General features: G+C 47.8%; 1 protein-coding gene across 4 annotated transcripts in view; it reads right to left on the bottom strand.

Moving 5' to 3' along the window:
- Positions 1-26,121, bottom strand: part of ARHGAP26 (Rho GTPase activating protein 26) — a 459,207-nt gene that overhangs the window by 12,975 nt on the left and 420,111 nt on the right. Inside the window, exons 21-23 of one of the 4 annotated variants that reach the window (XM_047778927.1) lie at positions 9,104-9,214; positions 8,939-8,968; positions 2,923-3,014 (exon numbers count right to left, since the gene is read on the bottom strand). In XM_047778927.1, coding sequence (XP_047634883.1) covers positions 2,923-3,014; positions 8,939-8,968; positions 9,104-9,214 — 233 coding nt within the window. Of the gene's footprint in view, positions 1-2,922; positions 3,015-8,938; positions 9,215-26,121 lie in introns of all 4 variants that reach the window. The other 3 variants (XM_047778926.1, XM_047778928.1, XM_047778929.1) reach the window with 3 other exon arrangements.

Here is a 26,121-nt window from a genome sequence, read left to right as displayed (position 1 = left end):
GCCATACATAGAGCTTTTGAGAGCTTAGGCCACCCCTGCCCCTGGGATCAGGGGTCGTCTGCGCTATCAGAGCGAACAGCTAATGGGAACACGCAGTCCCTTGTCCATGGGAGTGGTGAATTCTGGTTTAAAGGACAGACCTTTAAACTCAGATTCCCCGAACATGTGGGAATCTCTCAAATTTTGCTCATTTGTTGGCAGAAGCACCTGCCCTGCCAGTTCAGGGCATGCAGCCCATGCACACAGCCCACTGTGACTTGTCTGCCACAAAAACTATGTCACATTATATCTGGGTTGTGCCTCCCCTATGTGGGCCTATTCAGGGGGCACTCACCAAGGGCACAGCTTTAGAGAGCCCTGAGGGGACCCCCTTCACCCGTGGGGGTGCCAGGACCTGAGAGCTGTAGCTGCTGATGGGAGAGGGGGCTGGGCTGGCTGCTTCTACACGTTGATTTGCAAAGGACCCGGAAGAAGGTGAATGGAGCCAAGCTTTCAGGAAGGCACTGAAACTTGGCTTTGGGAACCATATGAGGATGCAGCCCAAGCATGAGACATAGCCGATGACTGGAGCGTGGACCTGCTGTACAGAACAGGGACCTCCACCCAGCGTTCTGAGATCACCTACGTGGGAAAAGACTCTGAAAGAGAATGGGTGTGTGTATAACCGCATCACTTTTTGTACAGCAGAAACGACCACAACATTGTAAATCAACTGTAGTTCGATAATAATAATAATAACAGTAAAAGCAGGATGCAGGCCCAGTAGGCCACAGGCAGTTGTGGGCTGCCCCCAGCGCTGCTGGCTCAGAAGGCTGAGGGCCACCAAGTGGGACCTGGGATTCCCCCGGAGTCTCTATGACCCATTCTTCTTTCTATCTGTCCACAGGTCTGATGACACTCCCTGTCACCCTGTGCAGAGGGGCTGGGCACATGGGGGCAGCCCTTTGGATATGATGCAGTCAAGCCCATCTCTCAAGGCCCCTTCACAGAGCCAGGACCCAGGGGGTTGAGGGACAGTACCCACAGCCCAGCCAAGTGAGCCCAACTTGGGTTCTATCAGCCAAATAGGAGAAAGTGTCACTGTCAACGAGAAGGGCAGCAGGGTCTTTTTCTAAGGAGGCAGTGATGAAATGAGATGATATCATAATAACAACACACTGAAAGCAGGACGTGTGTGGAGTGTGATTTTATCTTTTACTATTTCTTGGGGCCGCTCCCGTGGCATATGGAGGTTCCCAGGCTAGGGGTCGAATCGGAGCTGTAGCCACCGGCCTATGCCAGAGCCACAGCCACGCGGGATCTGAGCCGCATCTGCGACCTACACCACAGCTCACGGCAACGCCAGATCGTTAACCCACTGAGCAAGGGCAGGGACCGAACCCGCAACCTCATGGTTCCTAGTCGGATTCGTTAACCACTGCGCCACAACAGGAACTCCTGAAGTGTGATTTTAAACATGATATACCTCCCTCAACGCTCTCTCCTGTCTGTTATCTTTCTAGGACAGAGGAGAGGACGAGGCATGGAGAGGTGCAGTCCCTGCGGGTGGGTCACGCAGAACCAAGTGTCAGGCCAGGACTGTGCTATGGTGGCTTGCACCCAGGGTTCAGACTCCCCAGTGCGACACGGCAGCCTTGGCTGCCCCGTGTTGCTGGGTATCAGGAAGATGGTAGCGGGTGGGGTCTCGACCCTGTGGGCTGTGCAGCTGTGGTGGGGCAGAAAGGCTGCTCGGGGCACACTGAGCCCTGCCTGGGAACTCGGTCCCTGCCCCACCTGAGGTCGAGAAGGGAGGCCCAGAAAATGTTCAGCTCCTGAAACCAGGCCACTGGTTCCCGCATCTTCCTTTGAGCAAAACAAAAAGATCCTTTCCCGCAGGGACCAGAAGGTTTAACCCCAAAGGAGAATTCCATCTGGGTGAAACCTCAGCTATTAGAAACTTGGGCTTTTCCTGAGAATTCAGACTTTTCTCTTAGGCAAATCATGTTATGACAATGATAACATCAAGTCCATCAATTTCCACTTTGAAAAATAACATCCCCCCGGCCCCTGCTTTTAGGGAGGAAAACAAACAAATGAAACAAGGAAAAGGCGCACGGATCGAGTCCAGTCCCAGGGGCAGGTGTCCTGAATCCTCCCTCCCACGAGGTGGCCCCTGTAGGACTGCAGGCCCCCCAGAGCTCAGTGGATGCCCTGCTGGCTCAGAAAGCTGTCTTGCTTGCCGTGGGGCTGAGAATGCCATGGAAGCCCAGGGGATGGCACAGATGGCGGCTTCAGCCTCCGCCCTGAGCTCCCGACTGTGTGCAGAACCCTGTTCTCCACCCTCTGTCTCCTCCCTCAGTCCAGCCCCTGATGCGCAAAGCCTGTGCAGGTACCATCCCACCGAACGCCCAGGACACCTCAGTGACACTGCCTCTGTCCCAGCAAAGAGAAGATCCCACTTGTCCTGTTTTTTTTTTTTTTTTTCTTTTCTTTTCTTTTTAGGGCCACACCACGGCATATGGAAGTTCCCAGGCTAGGGGTCAAATCGGAGCTACAGCTGCTGGCCTACACCACCCCCACAGCAACACGGGATCCAAGCCTGGTCCGTGACCCACATCACAGCTCACGGCAACACTGGATCCTTAACGCACTGAGCGAGGCCAGGGATCGAACCCGCCTGCTCATGGATGCCAGTGGGGTTCATAACCTGCTGAGCCACCGCAGGAACTCCCCCCACTCATCCTCTCTCGACACTGCCTCCTGGAGTCTGCTGCTCTCTTATTTTGGGAAAAGACCCCCCTCCCCGCCCCTTCTCACCAGCACGTGGCACCTTTTCAGCCTTACCTGTTCTCCTGAGACCTTCCTCAGGCATAAAGGGACTTTGGCAACGCAAGTCACTTCTCTGCTTCCCCTCACGTCTGTGCAGGGACCTGAGAAACTCACCGTTCTCGAAGACGGTGCCGGCGGTGAACGAGAGCTCCGAGTCGTGCTCCGCTTTGCAGGCGTACAAGGCTTTTGCCTTCCGGAACGGCACGCTGGGGGACAACAGGAATTTCTTTAGCGTTTTTTAAGAAACCTTCAGAAAGCTCCAGGTACTCAATCTGTCTTCCTCCCCTTCCCTGCAAGCCACCCAGCCCTCCGCCGTGGGAAGAGCCTAGCAAGGCAGCCAGATGGCAAAACAGGAGGTGGGAAAGTTGCAAAGGTCATGGGAGTTAAAAAAAAACAAACCGAGAACCATTCAGAGAAGAGCCATAAGCCAGGAGACACCCTACTTCTGGTGGGGGTCACCTTGTGCCACGGTCACTCTGTCCCTAGGTGCTATGGCAGCTGAACACGGGGAGGGCAGGCTGGGCCCCATTTCTGGAGCAGGACCAGCTGGGGAGGAGGGACGTGGAGGCAGGAAAAAACCGTCCACGCTGCTCTGGAGAACACTCCCAACAGACCCTGCGGAGAGCTGGCAATGCTCAGTGAGTCGAAAAGGAGAAATTCGAGCGAGGCCAGGTTTGCGCTCCAGGCCCTGGGCCGACATGAGCTCTCCCAAATGCTGCTTATTTCTCCTTGGGCTGGTGGAGCAGGGTTCCAGAGCTGGGGCTCCCAGGGTGGGGCAGGGAACACACAAAGTGGGAGTGTGAGCAGTTACACACATGTGTGCAGGCGTACAGGCGTGCACATGTGTGGGGAGCAGGGAGGGACGGGACGTGATGCGAGTTTTTGCGTCTTTCTCATGCATGGTCACTGCATATCAGAATCACCCAGGGAATTTAAAAAAAACCTAAAAAATGCAGACGTCTAGGTTCTAGCCTGCCTTGCAGATATAAGCCTCAGCATTTTTGTAAACCTCTCCCAGGGACGCTAATGAGCCACCAGGGCTGAGAATCATCCTTCTAGAGCAGGGGGTTTGCAAACTCCTGTAAAGGGCCAGACGGTAAATGTTTTAGGCTTCGTGGGCCATATGGTCTCTGCTGCACTTCCTCAACTCTGCACTGCAGCACCGGAAGCAGCTGCAGACAACATGTAAGTGAATTTGTGTGGCTGTGTTGCATCACAACTTCACTTACAAAAAGCAGGTGGCAGGCTGGCTTGGCCCCAGTGGCCCCCAACTGCTAACCCATGTTCTGGAGTGCCAGTCCCAAGTACTAGAAAATCACTTTTTGCTCTGAGAGCCATCCAGTTCTAGATGGTCTTTGGACTTCTCAAGTGTCATAAGAAAAGTGACCTTTTGCCATCCAAAGTTGGCTCTTTATTTGCTGAAAGCAGCCTCTCTCTCCCTCTAAGCCATCTGAGGAGGCAGATTTAGGGGCTGCAGGGCAGGGTAACAAAACAGCAAGCAGATAATTATTCAAGGGATACATATTATTTACTTTGTTTGGCTAGTGGAGAGCCCTAAAGACCCAGAGATGCTAAACTTCCATGGTGCCCTGATTTCCGGGGGCCGATTGAGACTGAGATAGGAATGACTGGTCTCGGGTAAACTGAGACAGGACTGGGAGAGGTGGGGCGTCTCGGGTCACCATGTAACCGTTCCTTCCCCAGGTCCTGCTTCCCTCTGGGAAAGAGGAGCCACGATGTTCAGAAACCGATACCAGAGCCAGGCATCTGAAACTTCGAGGCTCGGTTCCATGAAGGCTGAAGGGAAGCGGACTCAAAGCACCTGTTGTGCAGAATGATCAGATAAATGGACATCCAGAAGTGGCAGTTTCCTGGGGTTCTCTCCGATCTTCTAGTAGCTGGGAGACGATGGCCAGGTGGGGGGCAACTGGGAAAGTGGGAGAGCCATCAGGTGGATTCGCTGGGAGGGAGTGAAGGGAGGAAGAGCCTGCAGAACGAATCCGCTCCCCCTGGAAACCGGCTCTTCCTGGGTGATTACCACTCACATCAGAATAAAGTTCAGAGAGTTCCCGCTGTGGCTCAGCAGAAAGGTGCCTGAGTAGCATCCATGAGGATGCAGGTTCGATCCCTGGCCTTGCTCAGTGGGTGAAGGATCCGGCGTTCCTGGGAGCTGTGGTGCAGGCCGGCGGCTACACCTCCTCCGATTTGACCCCTAGGCCAGGAACCTCCATATGCTGTGGGTGCAGCCCTAAAAAGATTAAAAAAAAAAAAAAAGAATAAAGTTCAGGACAAGGGGCTCATTCTGTGATCTAACTAAACCAAGACTGAGTGTGGCCCAGCAAAGGCCAAACAGCCAATGGATAACTCAAGTTCTGTTACTGCTGTGGTTAAAACAGCCCAGGTTCTGTACTGACAGGCAAGTGGAGCCCGTTGTGACATGGGAGGTGGGAGGAGACTCCGGGGTCACCGTCCCTTGAGGACAGGGCAGAGCAGGTGAGGAGAGAGGAAAGAGACCGGGACGGGGAGATACAGAGGCTCCTCCAGCTGGGTTTTTAGAGTGGTTACTTATTAACCTCATCAAATACAGGGAATGGGGCAAAACAGGGGCCAGCCGGGGAGAGGGACTGGGGTATCTGGCAGGAAGGAGGCAGAGGGAGTGGTCTCAGGTGTCTGTCGCTCAGGAGGAAACTGAAGAATATTGAACAATAGTGAAGACAAAACCAAAGGTCAGGAAAGGGCCTTGCTTTCCCCTCATGTGAAGAGGTGACCTACAGGCCTTGGGGTCTTTCCTCCCCTGAGACGTCCTCCTGCCCCTGTGAGATGTCACTCAGATGGAGAGAGGACAGAAGAGGTGCTTTACACGGGGCTACTCCTGTGCCCAGGACCAGGGCTGCCAAATAAGATACACAGCATCTCATTAAATGTGAACCTCAGATCAACGAGGGATACTGTTTTAGTCTGAGTATATCCCCCAAACGGCATGGGATATACTTATACTTAAAAAAAAAACCCGTATTTGTTGTTTATGTACAATGCAAACGTAACGGGGTATTTTCACTTTCTTTGCTCCATCTGGCAGACCTACTCAGGGGGACGCCTTCTCTCTGTAAGTCTGTCCAGGGTCCCAGGCCACACTCTGTCCCCATCAAAAGCCCTGAGCGGTTGGTGTGAGGCAGGGTTTTTTTTTTTTTGTTTTTTTTTAATTATTATCAAAACAGATCTGTTGGCACAGAGGTGTTGTTTGTAGGTTTTGGCTCTGAGTAAAGAGATAAAAAGTCCACCAAGCATTTTGGTTCTTTGGTTCCCTAGCTCCCTATCCTGCACCAACACTGGACACAGGGAGCCTGGGGTGCCTCTGATTCTCCCGTGACAGCACCCTTTGGGCCTCAACTAGGCCTTCAGGGGCGTGAAGGAGCTTAGAACCTTCTGCTAGTTCATTTTTAATTTTCACCTCTGAGCATGGCGTGGAGCCAGGAAAGCATTCTGGGGAGTTTCCGGCAGACGCCCTTGCAAACCTTGCAAAGTGACAACGCATTCTCCACTGCAGGGAGATGGGCTCAGCGAGACCAGCAGGCTGCAGCGGCCTGATCATTTAGGCGTCATTTCCAGGAGCCCCTGTGTGCATCCAGCTTCTGGTTTGGGGCTGGGAGCTTCCCTAGAGGTGCAGGCCGAAATGCTCCTGCAGGCCCCTCTCTCTGCTGTGCTGTGAAGGCATCTCCCTTTCTGAGCTTGAACTAACAAGTACCAACAACACTGTGAAGAGGTGGGAGGAAGCCACTTCCAGCGGAGACGCACCCAAGTTCACGGGCCCATCAATTAGGTCTCATTAAGGTTTTATTTCTAAAAGCTCTGCCCAGGGAAGGAAATCTGAAGCTTCCTGTTCTGAAAGTGGATGTGGGGGAATGGTCCTGAATAATGGGTGTGTGACCCCACCTCTTGGCTGGACACTGCAACAGCAGTCAGGGGCTCTCAGCCCTCGGTTGGCCAGTTCCCCAGTCGTCTGTCTCCCCATCGGAGTTCACCTTGGCACACAGAGTCCGCTCGGTGACAGCCAACTCTGAGCCCTGCTCTGCCTGGCCTGTTTCAAAATGGCAGCTTCCTAGAGGGTGACGGAAGAGCGTCGTCCACATGGCACCATTATAATGATGGCCAGCGTGAACAGCACTGAGTAACCACGAACCCAAACACGTGGGGTGAGCAGCCTCTACTGCCATGGTCCTGTACCAATTGGCCAACACTCTGGGAGATGAAAAGGGGTAGCTAGAGAGGTAAAACCTGGCAATGTCTTTGGAGATGGAAGGGCGTGGAGAGGTGCGGATGCTGGACAGGCACTAGGGCCCCAAAGCTCTGAGATGTAAGAAAGCAGACACTGTTGAAGCAGAGCACAGGTCAGTTTTCCAGCTGACTGATGCTAGTGTCCTGAGTACCCCGAGCCATTCTGTCCAATGGCCCGTGTTCTGAAGATGGGACTTCCTTTCGATCAAAGTCAAGAAACCACATTCTCTTAAAGCCTAAGCCTCTCTTATGAATGAGGGAGGCGGTGTGAAAGGTGACTCTCTCTGGTCCCTGTCGTTGGCTCTGGTTCAGGTCTTCATGGGGTAATCAGTGATCTGACCAGAACAATCCCAGCCACATCTGGTCTCCTAGAAAGCTGACATCTCTCCAAGTGCCCAGGACACGCCTGAGGAATAATTAGGAAATAACCTGGGTGTCGGGAAAGTATAATTTGAATGTTTACCTTACTTCCAGGATGAGGATATAAGAATATAGTGAAAAGCTACCTTTTCCATCTTCAAGGGCAAAGCTAGACAGAAAATCTAGAGGAGCAGCCCAGGCTCTGAGGCTGGGAAACAGGGAGACTTAAATTTGGGGTCACCCATGTGTTTGGAGGAAAGAGTGCTGGTTGAGTCCTGAATTCTAGATTGGATCTCATTGGTCATGTGACGGTGTATTAGTCACTTCTCTGTGCCTTACAGTTTTTTTTCTCTGTAACAGGGTTCAGGCCATTTCTTCTCTCATTCTCACAGGAGGACAGAATGAAATGATAGATATGGAAGTGCCTGGAGGAGACTCAAGTTTTACGTACGTCTATTTAAAAATAGTGTATGTATACATAGATGTCTATGCATATAGATGTCCATATCTGTATGTATAAAGAGCATGGGGTTTCTTTGGTAAAAAGTGACACTCAGTATTATAAATTATTGACGCCTCTCTGCTGGGCCCATCTCTTCGGGGAAAAAATCATCCATGAGAAATAAAAAAAAAAAAGGGATGAGAAAATACTGCCAAGGCCCAAAATGATGCTTCTAACTGGGCTCTGCAGTTTGGTTGCGTCTACAAGGAGGGACTAAGTTCGAGACACAGGTGCTCGGGGTCTACACAGCAGAGGGATTCTGCAGGATCCTTATGCATTCCTTTCCTCCCAAGAACACAAATGCAAAGAATTAAGGCTGGGCGTCCTCAACGCAGGGGAAGGACGACAGCACAGCCCTTGGGGGACAGGAACCAGGTCAACCCTCAGAAAGAGGTGTCACCTGTTCGCCTGAGAGCTAAGGGTTCATGACACGTGAAGACAGAAGTGGGTTGGGAGCACCGAGCCTTCCTGGGACTGTAGGGGAAGTAAGGAGGCAGCCGGCAACAATTTGGCCCCAAACTGCTCCATATCCTAAGCCTTTATTCTGCCTTATATGCGTCTCTCTCCCCACTGGTCTGGGTCTCAGCAACTACGTGCTAGTAACGCATGGCCGACAACCCAACCCCGCAGATAAACACTGCCTGATGCTACCTGATAAACATGAGGGAAGAGGAGGCTGGTATGTGTCTCGGGGCTGCTCCCTTTGATAGGATCTGATGCTGAAGCACAGAGAGCCCCATGGTGTAGCCAATGATCCACACAGGAGCCCATGAAGAGGCACTCTTTCCCCAAACTCCAGGCAACAGAGATTAATCCAGTAGCCAGAGGAAGGGTTCAGAAGGGCATGGAAACGGCCATGCTGCTTCATGCAAAGGGTCCCTCCCAGCTTGGGTCTCTGAGGCTGGGACCCCAGGCGGGCAGAGGCTGGCCCCACGGCATCCCTGACTGGCTTTGGAGAAGTGGGGACGGATTGGCCATCATCCGTGATTTTACCTGGAGTCTTCACGAACCGCTTCTTCTGGCCTGTCAAAAAGCAAGTGCAGGTTTGGATGGCAGGGAACAAAGTTGGCGAGGAGGCTGAACACTGCATGAAGAGAGGACCAAGCCAATGAGAGAACAACGGCAGCAACAGAAAAGCAAACAAACCCTGCAACAGACCTGATGGGGGATGAGTCGCTGGACGTGGATGAAGTGGGCATAGGGCTGGATGGCGCCGAGAACATGGGCCAAGATGGCGAGAGGGGTGAAGTTGGGCTTGGATTCGGGGGGCTGCAAGACATAACCACCAGAAAACGCATCAGCACACAGGGAAACCACAATGGGAGCACAGGCGATTCGGGGGAGGCCAAGTGCCAGGGAGCTGGAGAGGTCGCGGAGCACAGAAACCCAGGACGCGTCTTCCGTGGCAAGTCACATTTCTGCAGCCCAAACCTCCGTGTCTTCCAAGCAGCGTCTGTTCTGGAACGCCTGAGCGTTAGCATCTCTTTGCCCTGCAGAACAACTGCTTTCGAGGTGACACGAGCTCCCTCAGTCGTGTCCACCGTGCCTCTGGCCATCGGCCCACGTCCACAGGTTCCCACACCCACATCCTAGCACCAGCCTCCGTCTGGGGCAGGGCTACAGCTTATACCCAGCCCCCAGATTCCATGGCTCTGGGTTGTTTAAAGTTGTGTCTCTGTAAAAATGACTTTTTTTTTTTTTTCTAGGCCACACAGGCCATTCTGCCAGAAAACAATTTCCTGTTTACATTTTTTATGAAACGGGCTGTGTGCCACCAGAGACCTGGAGAAGGACCGCATTAGCAAAGTGACAGTGGCTGGAGGATGGGTCTGGATGCCCGCCTCTCAGGAGAGGGTACGCAGCTATGGGCAGCACGCGGTTGTCCCTCTGAGGTTTCCTTTCCAGGATGACTCTTTCTCTTTGCATGGATTTTGGGCATTTTCGTGCTCAAAGAAAAAGCCCCAGAGGAAAGGCAGTGAAAAAACAAGGAACTGAAAACTGAAATCTGTCATTTTGTTCTCTGATAGGTGGCTGATCAAAGGTTTGCAGCGGAAAGGTTGAAATTCCTTGGTAAAACATGGTATATGGATTTTAACTGGTCATGCCAGCTCTTTGATTGATCTCCCTGAATTACACAAACATCTCAGGACCTCTGTAAAACTGTGTTAAGTCCCAGATAGCACAAACACCAGTGACTGAGAAAACAACACGGAAACCACTGAGCCACGACGCCACTGCAGCCCTGAGCCCCCGCTCACTGCTGGGTTGTTTGGCCCGTTATTCACAGCGGTGAAAATGACAGCAAGCCAATTCCAGGTGAACAGACTTGCTAAACAGACGAGGATTTAGCAAGAGCGCATCCATGTCCTACTTAATGGGACATCTTCAATCCAGACGAGAGACACCATAACGGCCCTAATTATCTATGGCTGTAACATGAATTCCTGCAGAAATATACAGTAAAAACCCATTGAGTGAGTTCTGCAGACAGCCTCAGCCTTACTAAATGAAACATTTATTAAAGGCCACTGTGTGTATTCTATTTCTAGAATATAAAATCCATGAGCAGGGATTTTTGTTTGTTCTATTAACTGTTGTATCTCTAGTGCCTAAAATAGAACCTTGAAGGTTTTCGATAACTCATTATTGAGTAGTTTAATGCATCTCATTTATCCCACCCATCTAGCCAAGAGGCCCTCTTATAATTCCTATTTCATAGATGTGGGAACTTGAGCCAATGTGAGGCTTGCTTGAGGACACCAGTCTGTAAGTGACAGGACTGAGGTTCAGACCCCAACCCCCTGGCCCTAAGCCCAGAGTTCTTGCCCCCGGAGTGTACTGCCTCTAGGATAACAGGACTTGCTCTGACCTCCGCTGTGCCAAGCTTCTTTACAGACCCAGCCGCAGCACTAGAAGCCGTCTTAACCACTGATTTATGAGATGCCTAGCACATATGCAAGGGCAAACGGGAACGCAGCAACAGACAGACTCAGTAAGACTCCACACACTGTAAATTCCAACAAAATCCCCAATCCCGCCTCTAAGTCTTCCGGCTGGGAGATTCATATGGCAAATGGAATTCATATACAAGACACTGACCTCAGAGCGTGTGGCTCCCTCCCACCCCCTTCTCTCAGCAAATCCACCAAAGACTAGTTATGGAACATACAGTGTGATCAGGATATGAGGCGGAAAATAGCACTGACCGAGACCCCTGACTTGGAAGAAGCCTAACAGCTTAGCTGGCAAGATGGACAGATTAACAAACAACTGTCATCTAAGACAGTAAGTAAGATGCATCAGCTGAGGCGGGTAAGCGACTCTTGGATTAACACCTGCTTCCACGTGATTCTGTCTGGAGTCCTGGGTTGAAATGCTGCCTCATTACCACCGGGCAATTCTGTCCTCCTGTCCACCAAGGCTGGCAAGAAAAGGCTACTCTCTTGTCCTCTCAGTACAAGGCCCCTCTAGATAGAAACCCAGGGGGCAAAACCTGGCTCTCGGAGCTACAGCCCCACCCAGGAACCCAAATTCTGACCAGGGACAAGTAGGAGCTTTGTGAGAACAGCCCAGACCCAGAGGCCTGAACTGATCTGTTCCTTCGATCAAGGGCCAACCAGGACAATTAAAAAGCCCTTTACACTTGTTTTTTTTTTTGAGTTGTCTTTTCTTTCTTTCTTTTTTTCTCCTTTTTAATGGCCTTTATAAACCTGGAACACCTCAAGCTTTCTTTATCAGCTGTACCAAGAATCCTGCCTTGGGCTAACAGCTTAGCTGGGTACATCTTCTGTGAACACGACATGGGTTCCGAATATTTTTTCATATCCCAGGATCCCCTACATGGTTCTTGGCCACTTAGGATGTGGCTGAAATTATCTAGGGGTGTGAGTGGAATGCAGGATATTCATAAAGATTGTAAGATGTTATTCTTCAAAATCTGTGTCCATCGCCATAGTATTAACCGTAATTTTTAACGAATAGAATTTCATGGGTTTGCTTGCGTTTTGTTCGTAGCCATAACATTTACGTGCTACAAAATCATCACAATCTAAAACTTATTACCACTGTTTTAGAGTAACAATAAAATGAATACTCCACAGTACTTCTATGGTTTTTTGATTTTTAAACTATGTATTGGAATGACATTTCTTGTTTATTTGTGCTTCAGAGTCACGTTGGTAAAACTGAGTATCAGCTATACAGTTAAACGCTATTATATTCCATGATGATTGATGCCTGTGGCAACCAAATAACTGGAAATGTATAGATTTTCCTCCAAGAAAGAGAGAGGAGAATATATTTTAGTTTTGATGCAACCCGGAGAACACACAGGTAGAAAACAAGATGCGCAGGGATGATGGGACGCCCAAGACTCCCTGTGTAGGCTTATCCTCTGACCACAGAAGCATCCAGCTCTAGGTTAAAAATGACAAGAGCACTCCTAAGATATCCAAGACAAAACAAACTTAAAATGGCCAGCTTTTGTATTGGCTCTGAACCTTCCAATGTCAAATTCTCAAACTCTCTTCCCATTACTGAGACCACACGCAACCAATGATGGCTGTTAGGACAGGAGAAAACACCTTTACAACTGCAATCTTAGCAGATGGCTCCTGAAGGCCACTCCATAGCCTCAGAGGTCACCTGGGAGCATCTGAGCTGAATGCCCCAGCACAACTTTTACCCTAAATACTCCTGGGGTCCCACCAGGCCCCCACATGATGCTCAACTACAACGATAGCTTAAGCTTTTTTTTTCTTCTTCTTCTTCTTCTTTTTAGGGCTGCACCCTTGGCACATGGAAGTTTCCAGGCTAGGGGTTGAGTAAGAGCTACAGCTGCGATCTACACCACAGCCACAGCAACACTGGATCCTTAACCCACTGAGTGAGGCCAGGGATCGAACCCGCAACCTCATGGTTACTAGTTGGATTTGTTTCCCCTGTGCCACAACAGGAACTCCCAACGATAGCTTAAGCTTGAAGGAACACCTGCTGGCCTAGGGGTTCAAGTGGAAGGCTTGTAGCAGCTCTGGCTGGCTGGTCTGCGGTGTGCTCAAAAGGAATCACGCAGCCCCATCAATCCCTTTGATATTCACTGGACAGGGAAGAAATAAAGGTTTAGGAAGATAAGGCTCGAAGGCCAGGCAGCATGCTGGGATGTGGCTGAGAGTTCAAGTACAGTGTGTGGCAATAGCCTCAGCTTGACACCCTCTGGGGTGACTCATTTGACTGATGGGGGCGTCTGCGGTGCCAACCAGAGCCTGCTAAGCAGGGTGCGGACCGGCTGCCCCTGCAGGCTCCCAACCTGCTCTCAGATGTGGCAGACCCTCTCAGACTCTGCACCGTGAGAGTTAAAACCTGAGCTGGTACAAGAGAATCGGTCAGCTGACCATTAATAAGAAAGCTGACATGCAAAATTACAGACGGCTGCGGGGAAAACTGGGAAATATCAAGACGAGAAAGGCAATAAAATCATACATGATTTATACCACTGGTAATTACTCTTCAAATCTTGGCAAGTTGCTTCACCTTTCTGGGTGGGGGGTGTTTTTTTCCCTTCTTTGGCCACAGCCAGGGCGTGTGGAAGTCTCCCAGGCCAGGGATCGAATCTGCGCCACAGCTACACCTGCGCCACGACCCTTAACCCACTGCGCCATGAGGGAACTTCCCCCTGTTCTTTACACTTAAGCATTTTCAGATGCCATTAAGTTGCCTGTGATAGAGTTTAAAAATCATAAAATTCTTTTCCCATTAACGAGGCCAAAATCAACACACAACTGGCATGAGGATAGAAAAAATAATTTTTTTTTTGTCTTTTTTGTTGTTGTTGTTGTTGTTGCTATTTCTTGGGCCGCTCCCGCGGCATATGGAGGTTCCCAGGCTAGGGGTCCAATCGGAGCTGTAGCCACCGGCCTACGCCAGAGCCACAGCAACGCGGGATCCGAGCCGCGTCTGCAACCTACATCACAGCTCATGGCAACGCCGGATCGTTAACCCACTGAGCAAGCGCAGGGACCGAACCCGCAACCTCATGGTTCCTAGTCGGATTCGTTAACCACTGCGCCACGATGGGAACTCCTGAAAAAATAATTCTTAAGCTCCAATCTTAGCAGATGGGCCCCCTGGTATCCTTGGAGTTTGAGGGCATCCTACTGGATGGTATACTCTGACTGGTATAATGCTTCTCCTCGTGTTCATTCATATTATTAACTGTAATAAATACTGCTGCAACTCACATGCTTGAAGAGGATCACTGCCTGTGCCTCCAATTGTTTCCTTAGCATAAATTCCTGGAAGTTAAATTAGCGGGTCAAAGGCTAGGAGCTTTTTTTTAAGGGTCATGATACATCCTGGCAAAGAGCTTTGCAGAAAGGTTGTACCGAGTTGCATTCCCACCAATAGTATATGGGGCCCCTTCCCTTTCACCATGGCCCCAGCAGCACGGAGCATGATAGTAAAAAAAATTAGATTTGCGTCTGTCCCCCCGCCCAGTCCACAAAGGTTACCTTGAACTCTTTGAGAGCATTTCCAACGAAAAGCGTGACTACAACTCCCTTCCCATATAGTTTCCATCTGGAAGCAATGTTTCATTTCTAAAGGGCATTCTGCCAAGAAGGTAGTGTGGGCAAGGACACAGGCAGATGGGCAGAGAGACAGACAACCACAGCTTGGCCGTGTCGCGTGGCTGATCCATGAGAAATGGGGGCTGGTGGATGGTGGGCTTCGACCAGGGCTCTCAAAGACAGGACTGCGTAGGAGGGATGAGGGGCAGCAAGGGGTCCAGGAGCGCCTCTGGGGAGAAGTCACGAAACAGGCATTTACATCTCTCTGCCGGCCTGTGACCTACAGCCCAGGTTCCTGGTCGTGGACCCCCAGTACCCCTTCCTGGTCAGGCCCGAGATGGGGGTGGTGACGTTAAATTCAAAGGGGAGGGGGGTGCGCCGGTATTTTCTTTCCCCTATGATGAGACAGAAGAGATAATTCCATGAAAACCTGTAAACTCTCAACACATCTAATCCCACATGAGTGGATTCTTCTCCCCTGGAAAATATCCCTTTATGTCTCGAGCTGAAGTGCCATAAAAAGAGAAGGGAGATGAGACCTCAGCTGGGAAAGCAGGGTCAAAAGGAAGACTGGAAAACCGGACAGTGGTGGGTCAGAGCAAATGACACGAAAACTGATTTCTGTTTGTTGAAAATGTGAACATAAATACTCTTGACATGTGTCTGCTGAAGCTTTTACGACAGGGAATTTCTCTTTAACGCCCTGACCTCCTGAATTCTCAGTATGTGCTTCACGGCTTTACAAGAGGAAAATCTACATGCTCTTGAGTTGTACTCTTTTATATTCCTTTCTGACTTTCCTTTCTTAAAACTTTTTAAAATTACGGTTTATGGTTGATTTATAATGTTCTGTCAATTTCTTCTGTACAGCAAAGTGACCCAGTTATACATATATATACATTCTTTTTCTCACATTATCCTCCATCATGTTCCATCACAAGTGATTAGATATAGTTCCCTGGGCTACACAGCAGGATCTCATTGCTTATCCATTCCAAATGCAATAGTTTGCATCTACTAAACCCAAAGTCCCTAGTCCATCCCCCTTGGCAAACCCTAAGTCTGTTCTCCAAGTCCATGAGTTTTTTTTTTTTCTTTTTCTGTAGATAGGTTCATTTGTGACATATATTAGATTGCAGATATAAGTGTTCTCATGTGGTATTTGTCTTTCTCTTTCTGACTTACTCCACTCAGTATGAGAGTCTCTAGTTCCATCCATGTTGCTGGAAAGGGCATTATCTTGTTCTTTTTTATGGCTGAGTAGTTTTCCATTGTGTATATATACCACATCTTCTTAATCCATTTATCTATTGATGGACATTTAGGTTGTTTCCGTCTTGGCTATTGTGAATAGTGCTGCTAGGAACATAGCAGTGCATGTATCTTTTTCAATGAAAGCTTGTCCGGACATATGCCCAGGAGTGGGATTTCTGGATCATATGTTTATTCCATATTTAGTTTTCTGAGGAACCTCCATGCTGTTTTCCATAGTGGTTGTACCGATTTACATTTCCACCAACATTGAAGGAGAGTTCCCTTTCTGACTCTTCTAAGTGTTCACAGTTATTTACAGATTCTTTCCCCTCATCTAATGTAACTCAATATACATTTTTATTCAGACAATAACACTGTCCTGATTCTTATTCTAACGAGACTAGCTGGCGAAATCCCCTTAAGTCCTTAGCAATTATATGCAATTGCTTTTAAAGTACTTTTAAAATAATTTGCTTTTAAAATAGCATGACTGTTCTACAGGGCAGTGGTTCTGTTTTCCAGATTAAAAAAAAAATCTGATTTTTATGTTTCAAACAAGTTTTAAACTCAAATGGAGTATGCAACTTAAATAAAATCCCAAACCTTAACATAGGGCACCTGTTACCCTTAAGTTTCCCCCCAATCAATAATTTGAACCCTCTCATGAAGAATAATGAAGAACTATGAGGTAGAGGGAAAAACTCTGGATTGGAAATAAAGATGCCTGGACAGTGGCATCAGTTCAATTGCTCACAGCAGAGGAAGAACCCTCCAGGGAAGGGACCAGCAGGGGAGTGGAAAGGATGCCTCTACTGTGCTCTGCGCTGCACACGACTTATCCAGAGGGTAGAACACTTTCCTCTGGAACCGCAGGGTGGCCTCTCAGTCTTTTTCGAAATCACATTTCAGCTGTACCAGAATTGGTTTGTAAAAGAAAATATATTTCCTTCCTTTCAGCGGAAAAACCTCACAATTTATGAAGTTCTTTTTGAGGAAATGGGGAAGCATTCCGGGAGCACTTTGAAGCATCTGTAAGGAAACGTTTGCTCTTTCAAAAGCTTTGGATGGTTGCTGAGAAACCCTGAGATCTCCTTACTACCTTAAACTGAGCACAGTAAACTGTCATTGCCTATAGAATGAAGATACTGCAAAAAGCAAACTTATTCACTGCAAAAAGAAAAGGAAAGCCAGCTAACAGTGCTCGTAGATTCAATCTTCCCCTGTGCTGAGGCGTGACTAAAAGCCACCATTCTAATGCTAGGATGTTTCAATTGTTCTTCAGGTCTAGAGGCGAGAAACTGTACCTGTCTCCAGGGATTGAGAGTGGGGACTGGTGCACAGGCATGGACTGGATATTCGCCTCTTCATTTTACCTCTGTTTATACTACTGGGGTTTTTAATTACGAGCCTATATTATCTTAAAATCATAGTAGAAAGAACTCTTCTATAAATGGTGCTAGGATAGTTGAATATCTACACAGAAAACATGGCACGACCTCTCCCTCACATCAGACCTCAAAAAACGATTTCCTGGCGGATTCTAGACCTAAATGCCAAAGGCGAACAAGAAAGGAGAGAATAACTCCAGGAACTTGGGACCGGGACTTCTCCAACAGGCCATACAAAGGACTAGACATCAAGGAAAACACTGGTGTATTTGACTACATTGAAACTAAGAACTAGTATGTATCAAAAGGCAACTTCAAAAGAGAGTGAAAAGACAGCCTACAACATATAAACAAACAAAGGGCACATACCAGAGTATACAAAGAACTCCTACTGATCAGGAAGAAAAAGGCAGACAACCAAGAGAAATGGGCGGGAAACTTAAGCAGGGACTTCAGAAGAGGAAAATGCACCAGAGAAGGTGCTCAGCCTTTATGTGATGCAGGAAGCGCAGGAGAAAACCACAGGGAGATGCGCTTCCTCACCTACCAGGACCATTGGATAGCTAACACCAAGGGGTTGGAAATACCGAGCATTTACAAGACTCGGCACATCTGGAACTCTTATCCTTTGCTGGAGGAGGAGTGTGAACGGCTCTGGCAACTCTGGAGCGCAGTTTGGCATTATCTCGTGAAAATGAAGTTATCGTTCTCCATGACCCAGCAGCTTATTCCTGGACAGGGACCCTGGAGCACAGGAGGCACAAGTGCCCTGGAAGATGCAGAGGAGCCTGTGTAGAGCAATTTATGCATAAGAACGAACACTGGAAATGAGCTAGACATTGAGCAAAAGTAGAATGGAGGAAAATTTTCATATACTAATACAACTGTGCACTCTACCACAATGAAAATAAATGAACTACAGCTACATGAACGACTCTTGAAACCACTGAGCAAAAGAAGCCAGACTCACAAGAATGAAGCAAAACATTGCGTTTTTAAGGAGGTACAAAGCCAGTCGCTCTCTGTAGATTTTGTAGTTGTGAATTCACCTATTTGCTAAAATTTCTTTCGAAGCCCAGAATCACCACTCATGGGGCATTCACAGTCCTTTGTGGACATGCCCAGAACGATGACAAACTTGCTTCACCCAGAGTCACTCAACATGCACGTCCCCAGCTAAGATGGAGCAAAAGGGTGCTCTGCTTTCTGTGCCAGCTCTCGAGCACCCAACGTGCAAGAAGGCTGTGCCATGTATGTCTTACAATGAAAACGTGCTTAATAAGTTTCATTGGGGCATGATTTCATGTGTGGTTGGCCATGTGGTTAAGGTCCATCAATCCACAGTAATATTAAAGAAGGTATCTTTAAACAGAAACCCACGTAAAACGTGGTTCTGTAGGGGTCACCCGACAAAAACGGTGTAACCAGAGGCTCGTAGTAACCTAACCCTGTATTTCCTGTAGGAGCAATGGTTTGACGTTTGCTAATTCCGTGTCTGTGGTGACTCCGTGGAACATGAATATGGCAAATAACAAGGAACTGTATGTAAGAGGTAAAAATATATTTAAAAAAACACAGGAATTGATTACTGTAAAAATCAGATTAGTGGTCACCCCCGTCAGGAGGGAAAGGCCTATGATAGGGAAGAAGAAAGTAGGAGACACAGGTACTTCTGGGGTCCTGGGAAGGTTGTACTTCTTACCTGGGGGGCAGATGCCAAACACTAATTTGAGTTGTATAATACATCTCATGCAATTTTCTATATCATAAAAAATATATGCAAACCTATCTTAAACATACTTAGGGACAGTAAGTATATCCACATACCAACAGCATTCTTTGGTTGATGAGATTAAAGGTGATTTTCAGTCTTTGCTTTTAAAAGTATCTTCCATATTTTCTGCAAAGATGTTACACTTGCAACCAAAAAAGTAATTAATACATGTTCATAGAAGAAATACTCTCCCTAATCATACTCCTGGCTGCTTTTATTCTCTAGAGGAAGGATGTTTATTCACAGGGGCAAAACGACAGTTCCATCTTTGCTACACCAATCTGTGGTTTAGGCTGCATAATAGAGTTGGCAGTTCTCAACTGTTTGTGCTGTTTCTCTCCTTTTTCAGTCAAATGCAATGAATAGTTACCGAATGCCTTCCATAGGCAAGAATTAATTTCCCCATCCTACTCTCCTCCCTGAGAAATTATGCTGGCTTCTCTACTCTAGGGACTTTTTTATTTTGGAAAGGTTATTACGGTAAATCAGTGGTGTCCTCCTTTCACCTGGGCATGGGTAGGTCAAGGAGGACACGTCTGATGTCACGTTTTGAGTCTGCTGGACATCTAACAACACTGACTGAAAGTCACTGGCCAGCTGGTATACTTTTCTATACTGTCTGCTTTCAGGGAATATTTCCTGTTTGGACTAGGGAGAGGAAAAAGGATATAATAAGAATCTCAATATCCACTGACGAAAACAAAAGGAGTATCTAAAATTAGCAACGGTGGCCCAAGATAGTTCAGCTTCCCAGTAACCCTGGGGAAAGAGGATTCCTTGAATAAGGAGCCTCAAATATTTTTCTCTGTTCACAACTCTCAGCAACGGAAAAAGCACTTCTAAAAAGCTAATGATAATATCCAGGATAATTAAGCTGAACTTCTACCACACACAAACCTTGGTCCAGATACCACGAAAAGCATATGAGGCAAAGAAATAAGGAGACATGACCTTTGATGCAAAGACGCTGCTCTTCGCCCGCACCCCCGCCCCCGCCCCAGTAGCTGACTTCCTCTGAATTCTAGTGCTTACTCAATAGCCCAAACATGTGGGGAAACCGATGTGCATCTGCTTCTGGCCTACTCAACTGTCTTCCCTACCTCTGTCTTCCATGCCCAGCCCTGCTCCTTCGGTGCACAAAGCCTGCTTTCTCCCTACGACCACACTGGCCTCCTGCGATGGCTGGTGCAGGCTGCGAGGAGGAAGCGCAATCTCACTGGGCTTCATGGTGATTTTCACCCCTTGTTCATTTGGTTCTGAGGAGCTTACTCGACTGGAAAAAACTTTAAATGATTTTCCAGCAAAGTCACCCTTTCCAGTGGAAAAAAAGAGTTTTAACATCTGTGAATAAAAACAAACTGCAGGAAAATGGTTTTTATATTCTCCTCTAGTTCTTGTACTCCAAAACCAAACACCCACTAAGAAGTCAATGAAAACAGACACAGCAAAACACCATTAACTCCAGTCTCACAAAACTAAAATTTCTATGTTTTTTCCCCAGGGATGAAGCAGATCCAAATTTACTGCCATCGATGAGTTACGAAGCCCATTTCCAATGTCAACAAGATTTTCAATACAGATACTTAAAATCATTCTTGGTGATCGTTTCAACATGTAAATCTGGTACAACATTGTTCTGCATTAAAAAAAAGCCATGAGGGAGTTCCCGCTGTGGCTCAGTGGTAATGAACCCGACTGGTATCCATGAGGATGCAGGTCTGATCCCTGGCCTCGCTCAGTGGGTTGGGGATCCGGTGTTGCTATCAACTGTGGTGTAGGTCACAGACATGGCTTGGATCTCGCACTGCTGTGGCTGTGGTGTAGGCCAGCAGCTGCAGCTCCAATTTGACCCCTAGCCTGGGAACTTCCAAATGCCGCAAGCGCTGCCCTAAAAAGCAAAACCAACTAAACAAACAAATCCTCAATGATTCCCCATTGCTTCGAAGGTGAAGGCCAAGGCCTTCCCACCTAGACTCCTGTAAGAATCGCCTTGTTTGCCTGTTTTCTTTACCTTTTACTCTTTCAATACCCCCTTGTGCGTGTCATAAATACGTGTTTCCGAAACACACAGTTTAATACGTACTTGCTGGATGTTTTTCAACGAATAGCATTTTCCTAGTCATGACTTTGTCAATATCTCCTGCCTGTAGAATAAGCTGCTTATCCTGCTCTAGTGGCCTTTGCAGTTACAATTTCTTCCTGTCCACCAGTTTTCCAACTCCCATCCTTCTGATTCATTTAGAGAAGCTCTTCTAGACCCCAAGCAATATGGGTGGGTCCGCTGTTCCAGGGATGTCACTGCAGGGGCAGGCATGTGCTCAGGCCGGCCAGTGGACCCCCTTCCTTCCAGCCGCATGGACCAGGATGGACCTGGAACCCATCAGAGTTCATCCATGTCTAATACAGGAATGCTCTTCTTCATGGATGCAAAACCTAAATGTATTAGCCACCAGGGATCAGAGGTCTTTTTTTCCTATGACATGGCAAACATCTGCCTGCAAATGACATTTTGTTTTGTTTTTAAAAAGAGGGAAGAAGAGCCAAGTAAAATAGTAATTTGGGCTCCTGGATCCAATTGTGCTTGAGGTTAGATCCACCCCTGAGATTTCCCCAAATTGTAAGCTTCTAACTTCCACTTTTCCCCTAAGCTGGTTGGGTTTCTGCTCTTTGAAGGGCCTTCACAGCACAGGCACAGGCTCTTCCTCGCAGTCACCACCTGCCTCCAAATCAGCAAACTTTCTCAAGGGCCGTAGAGTAAATATTTTAGACTTTGTGGAAGGAGGGACAAAAATGAAGAGTTTTGCATAGTAGCTGAGATAAACATTTGAAACGTAGCAGTTTCACAATGTAAAAACCATTCTTATCCCCTGAGCCTTAAAGTCAAAATAAACACAAAAGACCAAGGTGACCGGCTGGATGTGGACCACAAGCCAGTTTTCTAAGCCCTGTTCTCGTCCAGTGGGATCACAGGTGCCATGAGCACGCTGTAAGCCTTCCATGGCCACGTTCTTGCTGGTGACATTTTCGACCCCACCCCCACCCCCCCTGCCCTGCATATTTCTTCCCTTGCCATTATCTACCGCTCACCTACCATTCAAAGCCCATGTATTTATTTTCTTAATGATTTTTACTTTTTTCCATTATAGTTGGTTTACAGTGCTCTGTCAATTTTCTACTGTACAGCAAAGTGGCCCAGTCACACATACATATATGCATTGTTTTTCTCACATTATCCTCCATTATGCTCCATCACAAGTGACTAGATAGAGTTTCCAGTGCCACACAGCAGGATTTCATTGCTTATCCACTCCAAAGGCCATAGTTTGCATCTATTAACCCCAGATTCCCAGTCCATCCCACTCCCTCCCCTTGGCAACCACAAGTCTGTTCTCCAAGTCCTTGAGTTTCTTTTCTGTGGAAAGGTTCATTTGTGCCGTATATTAGATTCCAGATATACGTGATATCATGCAGTATTTGTCTCAAAGCCCATTTAAACGTCACCTCCCACTGAGGCTTCTCTGCTATCACAATGAGCGAGGACTTTCGCCTCAGAATCCTGGGGACTCTCTTTCTCTCCTAACCCCACCTTGCATTGTAGTTATTCTACTTGTGTTCTCTCTTGCACACAGAGAATGCTCAGTCAGTTTCTTTGGACTTGACAATAGCTAAAGGCTGTACTGAAGAATAAAAACAAAAAACACACAAACAAAAAAACCAACTCCGTGATCGACGTAATTCGTAAAGAGAAAGGAAATACAGGTCTACCAGAGTCAAGGGTAAGACTTCGGGTAGCCAGGGAAGCCAGACATTTCTGAATCAGAATTACCTGATGTCCAAACCAGAATGGCTCTCACTTCAGTGTCGCCATGACAGCTCTGTACGTCACCACGGGTTCGCTTGCCTTGGATGGCTGTGCCCAGTAAGTGGGACTTCGGGAAGGGGCATTTCATACACTCTGTTCCTGGTGGGGAGGGAAGGCGCGCTGGTCTATACCTTGATGGACCCCTGTGTCTCAATCTGCAATTGTGGCTGCTCAACAGTGTCGTTCTTGCTTCTGACCACGGGGTAGTGTTGTCCAAGAACAAACACTGGTGCCCCGGCTCCCATCTCTTGCCTTACTTGTGCACTGCACGTGTTTTAATACATAATATTTTAATCTTTTCTCTAAATCGATCACCTTAATAAAACACAAACAGCTACTTGAGTCCATTCTAAATAGTAAAACCTCATTCTTATTGAAATGAAGAAACACATCCATCCAGGTACCATAAGGCTCACATTTTGGAAATTTCTGTTCTTACTTATCAACCTCTTTATTTCCTCTTGCAAAAGTGCAGCATATATTTTTCCAAGATCTATTTAATTACCCCCAAGAGATGGAAATGTTCTAAAATTAGGTTGTGATGATGGTTGTACAACTATACCTACATAAAATTCACTGAATTATTAAAAGACTAATTACCCCCAAGAGCAAAATTAACAAAAAAGTTTGTATGTTCATTTCAGGCAAGATGTTAAAAATGGTCATTCAATATTATTCCCCTTAATTTTGATATCATTTGTCTATAGTATCATCGTCAACATTTACTTACTGTGTTTCAGATTCCTGGGAAAGCAGAATTTTTAAAAGCAATTTTTTTTTTGAGGGATAATTTACATACTGTGAAGTTCACCCATTTGAGGTGAACAACAATGGGAGTTGTGCGATCATCACTGTTTTATGACGTTTCTATCCGCCCCCGAAGGTCCCTCCCTCCCTGCCATTTGCAGGTAAGCCCTGCTGCTGTAACCAGCCACCTGCAACCAGTGATCTACCTTCTTTCCTAGAGATTTGCCCTTCCCAACATTTCCCAAAAATGGAATCATACAACATGTGCTCTTTCGTGTCTGGCTTATTTCACTTGCAGGTGTTTCTAGTGGGCCAACAGCATTCAAAAGGAAGGTGAGGAGTGTTCCCGTTGTGGCGCAGCAGAAAGGAATGTGACTAGCATCCATGAGGATGCAGGTTCAATCCCTGGCCTCGCTCAGTAGGTAAAGGATCCGGCACTGCCCTGAGTTGTGGGGTAGGTCGCAGACGCTGTTTGGATCCCATGTGGCTGCGGCTGTGGTGTAGGCCAGCAGCTGCAGCTCCGATTTGACCCCTGGCCTGGGAACCTCCATATGCCATGGGTGTGGCCCTAAAAGGCAAAAACCAACCAAACAAAAAAACCCAGAACATGACATAACAAAACAAAAGGCGGGTGGAATGAAGATGTGCCAAGTCATAAAGTTAAAGGATCTTTGCCTAAAGTCCACTGACTAATTCGAGGATGAACTGGGATTTGAAGCTAGCCGTGACTTGTAGCCCCTACACTATCTGCCCAGTGTTTCATAAAAAGAAAAAAACAAACAAAAAAAAACAGTCTTGAGCTGAAACCGAGATTTTCCTTAAAAAAACAAAAACAAAACAAAACAAAATAAAACAACAGTTTTCAACTCACAGGAGAAGGCAATATGTAGTTCACGGTGCCAGGAACCAAACCTCTGAGGTTGCTGGGGGAAAGGTTCACCAGTGTGGGAACCCAGCACTCTGTCAGCACAGCCAGCCTCCAGGGGGCACAGTGCCGCCGCCTCCACCCGCCCCCCGCCCCCGGGTCCCAGGCCCACTGCTCCTGTGGCTCCGAACCATCAGGAGTGCCTCAGAGCATCCTGCGTCATGGGCTCTTGCCCTCAATCTACTGAAGCCCCTTCACTTTATTTAGAAAGCATGTGTTGGGAGACATAAAAAAATAATATATTTCAGGCTGTTTATGAGCAAATTTCCTCAAAAAGCCCTCACGCGGGTCCATTTGTGCCATCTGTTGTAAGGGAAACTAGAAACCACCTGTCGTCTCGAGCTCTGCTCTTATCAAGGAAGTTGTAATTACCTCTGTGGTGAAGGATTTGAATCATTACAGTAAATCCCTTATTCAGCACATATTGTATTAGGAAGCCACTCCGACCCTAAAACCCCGAGTTTTTATCCTGCTGCCCTGCCCTTAGCCATACGATGCCTGGCAGAATGAACTGTGCCTTAGCCGTCTTTGTTACTCCATGATAAATGTTTATGAAACGAATATTTCCTGCACACTGACAGCACGGCAGGTGCTTCGCAGGCGCTGGGAACACAGCAGAAAACAAGGAGAGGCATCTCGCAAGCAGCGTGTGTTCATGGGCAGTGAACTTCAAGGCAGGGTGTGGAGCACACGCTGGGTGGAGGAAAAATATCAAAACCTCCATGTGCGTTCTTCATCGGACCCGTGTGAGATTTGTGCTTTATCTATGTGTTCTGATGTGTGAACTAACGAGTAAGGTAGGTAAACCCTCCATAAATAAGTGAATAAAAATGAGACACATACTGGAGGGACTTGCCCCCAATTTTTTCTAATAATATTGTGATCATTTAAGTGAGAAACACTGTTCTCGTGTGTGTCCTTGTGTGTTCACAGCCAAACAAGTAGACAACACAATTAAGATCATTTCGGACGGTATTAAGAGCCAGGAAGAAAATAAACAAGCAGTGTGAAGGCCTGAGTGGAGGCGGGGGTGTGTGTGTGCTGTGATCTGGATCCCCCGGACTGGCAGCTTCTGCCAGGGGTGACATCTCAGCCGAGACGTCCACAGGGGAGCCTGCTTAGGTTCCTTCCCTTCAAGGCCTGGGCATCTTTTTATTTAAACCATGTGGGGCTAAAACAAAAACCAAGCCCCACTTCCTCCGAAGCACCCTTGCGGTCTCCCTGCCTGATCTCAGAGCCTTTCCCCGGAACACCATGGGAACTTAACAGAAAAGACCCTCATTCTGCAGGGAAGAATTATCGAAAGAAGCTCCGGAGCAAACGCTGGCCTGGCTGCAAGAGAATTCCCAGTACTAGCTGGTCAGAGCAGCACCGAGTTTTCCTGCAATAAGCTGTTTCCTGGTAAAGCTCAAAAGTCATTCTGTCTGGGGAAACAAACAAGAGCCTTTTCAGAGAAGTCTCTTTGTGCCCTAAAAAAACTGGGGTGCCTGTTCCTTTTTGGAAGATAGGAGGCGTTACCTAAAGCCCCCATCAGCCAAGCAACAGCCTGGAGACGCCTCTGGTCCGCGTGAACTGTTTCATCTTCGGGTTTCTGCAGGACCAAGCACGGGTTAGAGACCCTGCTCGTCACGCCTCCTCTTCCTGGATCACGCTGCCCCTACCT

This window comes from Phacochoerus africanus, chromosome 4 (genome assembly GCF_016906955.1).
Source record: "Phacochoerus africanus isolate WHEZ1 chromosome 4, ROS_Pafr_v1, whole genome shotgun sequence".
Taxonomy (NCBI): domain Eukaryota; kingdom Metazoa; phylum Chordata; class Mammalia; order Artiodactyla; family Suidae; genus Phacochoerus; species Phacochoerus africanus.
The sequence above is the reverse complement of the archived record's forward strand: the minus strand, read 5'-3'. Positions and strand labels throughout refer to the sequence as shown.